The sequence below is a fragment of the Sinocyclocheilus anshuiensis genome, unplaced genomic scaffold, assembly GCF_001515605.1.
Source record: "Sinocyclocheilus anshuiensis isolate Anshui unplaced genomic scaffold, SAMN03320099.WGS_v1.1 scaffold181, whole genome shotgun sequence".
Lineage (NCBI taxonomy): Eukaryota > Metazoa > Chordata > Actinopteri > Cypriniformes > Cyprinidae > Sinocyclocheilus > Sinocyclocheilus anshuiensis.
The window spans coordinates 1,828,110-1,834,988 of record NW_015540898.1 but is presented as its reverse complement, the minus strand read 5'-3'; the positions used below and the strand labels follow the sequence as shown (position 1 = coordinate 1,834,988).

Below are 6,879 nucleotides of genomic sequence, written 5' to 3'. Positions count from 1 at the left end.
GCAGATGAAAATAAAAAGAGAAATGAGAGCTATGGCTATCTTTATGTATTTATTTTTTTATTTAATTTTTTTAATTATTATTGATTGATTGATTTGTTTGTATCATGGTTTCCACAAAAATATTGTGCAGCACAACTGTTTTCAACATTGATAATAATCAGAAATGTTTCTTGAGCAGCAAATCAGCATATTAGAATGATTTCTGAAGATCATGTGACACTGAAGACTGGAGTAATGATGCTGAAAATACAGCTGCACATCACAGGAATACATTTTACAATGCATTACAATAGAAAACAGCTATTTTAAATTGTAATAATATTTCACAATTACTGTTTTTACTGTATGTTAATCAAATAAATGCAGCCGTGTCTGAGCGACTTATTTAAAAAATATAATTCTTACCTACTCCAAACTACAGGAACCTTAATTTGTCTTTATTGTGTTGTACATATTTTCAGTTCTGACCCAAACTTAGTGGTTGACTGACATGAGTAACGTCAAACTTCTCTGGTTCCTGTGTATCTTACTGCACCAATGAGGTTTGGTGTTACTGACACATCTTTATATTTAATTTGTATATCATAAAAAAAGTTTTTTTTTTTCTCTTTAGACTTAAACCACTGGAGTTGTGAAACATGTTTTTTTTTCCATGTCTATTGTTACTGAAACAGCCTTTCATTTTTGTAATGGACTGAAGAGGACTACAGTGTTGGCCGCTTTGAGTGCACTGGACATTAAATCACCAATGCTACATTTATACAGGTTTACAATTATCCCTGTTCTCCCCTACATGTGCGTGAGAACGTAAGATGCAGATATCCCACTCCAGCATGACATGTGAGGGCAGAATCGAGAGATTTGAGATCCAGCGGCCTCCACCTGTTTAGCATCTATAATCTCACACCCAAAAGTGCTGCTGCTGCACCTCGTAACTGGAGAATGCATGAATGAGTTACGGGTGCTGCTCACCAGCTATTCATCTCCCTCCTCCAAACACATTCACCCTTAGAAGAACTCGAGTCCATGTCTGACAGGTCAGTTTACTGTCTGCAGGTTGAATGTTCAATGACATGCTGCGTGTCACTGTCTCTATATCAGCAGCAGGGTTACACGTCCATCCTGAACTCTCACTTACCATCTTACTGCGTCAATACAAAGAAGGTAGGTCAAGAATCTATTCACTCTCTGGTCAAATAAATCTAAATATCATATATAAGAAAATCAAAGTCTATGAATAATTGTGGCAATTTGTCAAACATTTTTAATGGTTACATTGTTGCACACAGTTCCTTTATTACAATTTCTATTAGAAAGAAAAATCAATATTTGATATATTTTACATTTCTGTTCTGTTCCTGTCTTTCTACTTTAAAATGTCATGTTTAATTCAATGTGTTACTTGCCTTTATTTGTAATTGTTAGTGAAAATTGGTTCTACATCAAATTTGCTTCAGTGTAGTTTTTTTTTTTTTTTTCAGGAATCCGTTCTGTACTTCACAATACAGAAGAAAAGATCTGTTGCTACTTCCATTTCATCAGGACTTTAACGCTGGATTCTCATTGTGACAGCTTACAGTAGCTTCTGTACTTAACATGTACAATACCCTGGACAATAGTTGAGGCTTTAAATTGATAGTTCATAATATACATTATTTTTGTTTTTTTCTGGCCAAAAAAAAAAACAAAAAAACTTGCCATCTGGATTTAAATAAGAAAAATACTTAAGAGTCTAGGATTGGATCATTATTTTGGTAATTAACATGTTTCAGGCAAACAACTCTTTTAACCCTACATGGTGCAGTGTAGCTTTGTATTTCTTAAATAACCATGTCAGAAGACAAGATTCATTGGACCCAATTTGTGAAATAGTGTTTCAGTGAGCATCAGATATGAACTGGCACCACAGAGTCCTGAAGTTAACACGATTAGAAGTCTTTAGGATGTGCTGTAGTCGACTTTACAGAGTGGATCTACTCTCCCATTGTCAATATAAGAAGGACTCTGTGCTGGCCAGTCTTTCATGATTTCAGCCTGATGAATCTGAGCATTGTCATCCTGGAATATGGACATGGGTACATCTTCTGACATGGCTGTTTGAGAAATAAAAAGCTTAAAAGCTTTTGCCAAACATACAACATGCCAGAAACCCATTTATAACTGCAATAATGATTCAGTCTTAAAATCTTAATCTCATCTTTTTTTTTTGTTGGCCAGGCTGTGCATATTAAAAGAAAAATGCCACCACATTTGGTCTCCACAAGGCCAAACTCATTATTTCCACAACACAACTGTATCTTGTCTCGGTGGTTTTTGAAGGTGATCTTGGTTTGGCGAGTCTGGGTGGTCTCTCCGAGCTCGTCTGCAGTGTTCACTTTTACTCCTGAGGGAGTCTGAGGCGAGGCTAGACAGCCCAACTCTCTTTCTCAGCTAACTGGAGATGTGCTGGTCAGTTTGCTCTGGCTCTCCACACTGCGGCTGGTGTGCAGATGCAGTGATCCGCAGGTTTTTCCTGTGGAAAAGGACTGTAGGATGACTGTCAAAGGGTCTTTCATTCAGTGCTGTACGCCAAGCCCTGGCCCACAAACTATGAGGCCACTATCCTTTATTCTGTGGACCAGACACACTCCAAATGTCACGGCTTTGACTGATAAGCTGCTCTAGCTGCCTGTGATCGACTCCATCGGATTTCACTGCACATCTGTAACTTTAAGTGCATGCAACTCTAAATGCTACATGCAACACTCACAATGCTGATGTAAACTAAACTAGTCTACTGTACGAGTAGCATTTCTGCAGGGATATTCAGAAGTTGTGTTTTAATCAGCCACGCTCCTCTGCAGAGAGACATAGAGGCTGTTATTCTAGCGGTCTGTGGGCACAACACGAGGGTGAAGACCTTTTCACAGAAACAGCATCCCTGCGGTGCGTCATGAGACTGGATACATCACGCTCTCCGCTGTATCCGCTCTGCTAGAGAGCTCTTTCTGCCCTGATGAGCAGACAAACATTAAAGGTAATAATTAGAGCAATTCCTTCTGCACACATTCAGCAAAAGGTGCAAACGGCTGAAGGTTCCTCTCCATATGTCTCTCTCTCTCTCTCTCCTCAGCGGAGTCAGTTGACGCGGCCGATAGTGGCTGCTGGATTCCTAGAGGAAATTTACTGGTGAGGTCAGAGCAGTTCAGATGGCCCGGTGCCACGGCTGAGTATAAGGGCGAGTTTAAGTTGGGCCAGTGAATTAAACTCCCCACGGATGCGTGTGTGTGTGTGTGTGTGTGTGTGTGTGTGTTTGGTTCAGTCGAAGAAACCTTCAAGCAGCAAAACAGAAAACTCTTGCAAATTTGCACAAATTGAAATGACATTTTGTTCCTGATGATTTAGTTTCACTTGATGTTTGCAAGGCAATAATCACTATTGATTGCTGTTGCTCACCCTCAGGCCATCCAAGATGTAGATGAGTTTGTTTCTTCATCAGATTTGGAGAAATGTAGCATTGCATCACTTGCTCAGCAATGGATGCTCTGCAGTGAATGGGTGCCGTCAGAATGAGAGTCCAAACAGCTGATAAAAACATCATGTAATACATGTTTGTAAGAAACAAATCCATCATTAAGACGCTTTAACTTTAAACCATCACTTCTGGCCAAAATACGAGTCTGTAATATATAATAACTATTCCTTTAAAAGCTTAATCTGACAAACTCGTTTATGCTGCAGACGTCATTTATGACTCATTCATACGGCTTGTTGCAGAGATGCGTGTTCACAGTTTTTTCCCAAGCAATCAGACGTATAACTGACAAACAGTAAAATAGGTGAAACTATATACCAGTCAGAATTTAAAATGAAAGTTAGAACTGAAATTAGAGGTAATAATAGAAATTATTTTGTAAGGAAACAGCAAACAACATACCATAGTTTCTGGGACGAAAAACTGCACATTATGTTCTTCCATAAGATTCAATCCACAGGTTCATGGCCTCAAAATGGCTCTTAAATGGATTTTTTTAACTCTGTCAAACTAAAATTATATTCATCATAAAATAACATTGACTTCTGCTTTCTGCGACTGTATAAGTATCAGTAACATACACGTAATCACCCATCTGAGAAATATTACCTCACTTTAGTGTGATCAGTGCTCCATATGCATTTGATAGACTTTCTTTTTATTTATTACATCGTGTTTATGACAACCGAGGCATTTTTCTTTATGTCAGAAAATGCATGCAGCGTAATATATAGAATACACACAGCATATGGCCATTGACTGTATATGCAAGTATCCAGCCACTGTATTTCACAGCAAGCTACAGATTGTTTATTGCCTGCAGTGGCCATTATTCTACAGAACACGAACAGTGTCGGGAAATCACATTTTGTTGAGAAACACTTTTGAAATGTGAGGAGCATTTTCAGAAACAAGTGTATTTTCTCTTTATTATGTGAGACAGTGAGATAAGATAGCAATAAAATGGCTGTAAAGTGTGCTGTCTGCATATGGGAGGTCGTACTGTATGCTAGTGGAAAATATAATCTGTTTCTGAGAGTGTTATATTGCGAGCAGCACCCTGGCTTCATAGAAATATAATGATTTTCATCCTCTGTAGTGGATAAGAATCAATGTCTAAGTGTCTAATATCTACAGTGGCTATAGTGTAAAATCTCTTAAAATATTGTCTGCAACTGGTCTGGACTCTTGAATATTTCAACTGAAACTCTATAAGTGCCCTAATACAGTTTTTGCCCGTTGCTTGAACACTATAGACACATGCTTAGACCAAAGTAACAAAACTTGAAGCTTTTGTTACTATACCTTAAACACAGTGTAACCATACCTTAAACAAAAGCGCTGTGTGTGTGTGTGTGTGTGTGTGTGTGTGTGTGTGTGTACACACACACACACACACAAGAAAAATCAGGTTACATACCCATCTTGTATGAATTTTCTATAAAACTTTACACTGATATATTTTGATTTGAAAGAGATTATATCATAAAGGATCAAAATTTCCCTGACCTCTTTAGATATGAGCTCGATGTTTTGTGATTTTCAAAACTGACTCTCTAGTCAAAAATGAGCCATTTATGAAAAATAAGAATGATCATCGATCATCACTATCCACAGAGCATAATTCTGCAGAATATATACACAACATAATAAACATTTATTATACTGGCCTGCTATACATATCTAAATGAAATGCTGAATTTTCATTGCACCTTGTTGTATCTTAAATACTGTCTGTTTTTACGTTGAATTGGCAGCACAAACAAATTAGATGTGTTTAGGTGGTTAACATCCTGCAATTCAGTCATTAGGTTAACATGACCTTCATACGATTATCATTATGTTTTAACAACACGTTTTTCTTTTAGGTTTTATGCGTTTTCATCTGTACTGAAATAGAAAATGGTTGGAAATGGTTAGAGTTTGATTCACACTACCTTAATTTGTGTTAAAAATTTAGGGCAGCAGTTACTTTAAGTTGATTGGGTTAACTTTTTTACAGTGCAGATGTTTGGACCCTCCTCTCATCAGGGGCCCGGGCTCTTACGCACAGGTGTGGGCTGTGATTGGCTGTTCGATTGACGCTCACCGGCGTCCGAGCTGCTCCAGACATTCACTAAAGAGACTCTGAGAACCTCTGCGTGAGCAATGGCACAGGTATCCTCAGTCACACTCCACTAACGCGCAGGGAGAAGTTCTCCAACATGCTATCGGATCTGGAAATACGCTGTCAGGACACAGATCGTGGATTCGGGGTCGCGTTGACTGCGCTTCACTGATGCTGTATGAATAGATTTGAAGCGCACGAGCGCCTGCAGTGATTCAGTGAGAGCGCAGCGCGCGTTTGGAGAGGCACAGAGGCTGCTCGCAGCAGATTTCGGATAAGAGTCGTGAGGAGACATGGCTTGCCTGCGCTCTGTGCCAGCGAGGAGGAATCATACCGCTTGCATCTGTTCTGTGCTGTTCATTCTCTTCTTTATACTCGGATGCCAGCAGGTGAGCAAACGCGCCTGTTTCGTCATTATTGCTTTGTATTGCAATGCAAATGATGCATGTTCACTGTCTGTCCATGTAGAGATCTCACTGTGCATCTGCAACCCTTCATGCTGGTCCTCATGTAAAGCACAAAGCTCTGCTGGAAACTCTGCGGTTACCTCACAACACAGGTGAGAGCATTACAGTTACCTGCCAGACGTGATTGACAGCTGTCAGTCGCATTAAATAGGCTAGGCTGATATGACGAATTTACTGATATTGCATCATTAATTTAGTAGCAATATGATAATTTTCTCCCAAAATTAAAAGAAAGAAACTCTAAGATTGCTTTATAGGAGAATGACTTTATTGCAGTTGCACAGTCTGTATGAGATGTCGTCAGCAGGGGGCGCTAGATATCCTAATTGATCTGATGCCTATGACAAATACACCCTATAATACAAGCTCACAACTGTTGTGTGGAGGTGATTAGGCCATTTAAAAATAATAATCAATGCATTAATAATAACAGTGCACTTTAGTGTTTCTCGTGGTGATATTTAATACATACAGTGTGAGCAAAACCTGACACCCATGCATGCACACACGTTTATTTAGCTTTGTAAATGAGGATATACCATAAAAATAGCACCACAACTTAGTATTTTTATGTAAAGCTAATTATAATAATCCAAGGGTTTGGATACCCTTCTCCTAAAAGATAACTAAACTCGATTATAAATAAAAGCATGTTTATTTCTTATATGAATCATTTGTTCCAACCAAGGGTGTCCCCAGATGTCCCCAAAAGGAGGTTTTGTTTGTCGCTTCTGCGGACAATTTTGTACGCGCGCGCACACACACACACACACACACACACACACACACAC

At 38.9% G+C, this 6,879-nt stretch overlaps 1 protein-coding gene across 1 annotated transcript in view; it reads left to right on the top strand.

Moving 5' to 3' along the window:
* Positions 1-5,891: 5,891 nt before the first annotated feature.
* LOC107689003 (A disintegrin and metalloproteinase with thrombospondin motifs 16-like) overlaps positions 5,892-6,879 on the top strand; it is a 66,626-nt gene continuing 65,638 nt past the window's right edge. Inside the window, exons 1-2 of the mRNA XM_016486874.1 lie at positions 5,892-6,010; positions 6,090-6,180. Coding sequence (XP_016342360.1) covers positions 5,915-6,010; positions 6,090-6,180 — 187 coding nt within the window. The 5' untranslated portion in view covers positions 5,892-5,914. The remainder of the gene's footprint in view (positions 6,011-6,089; positions 6,181-6,879) is intronic.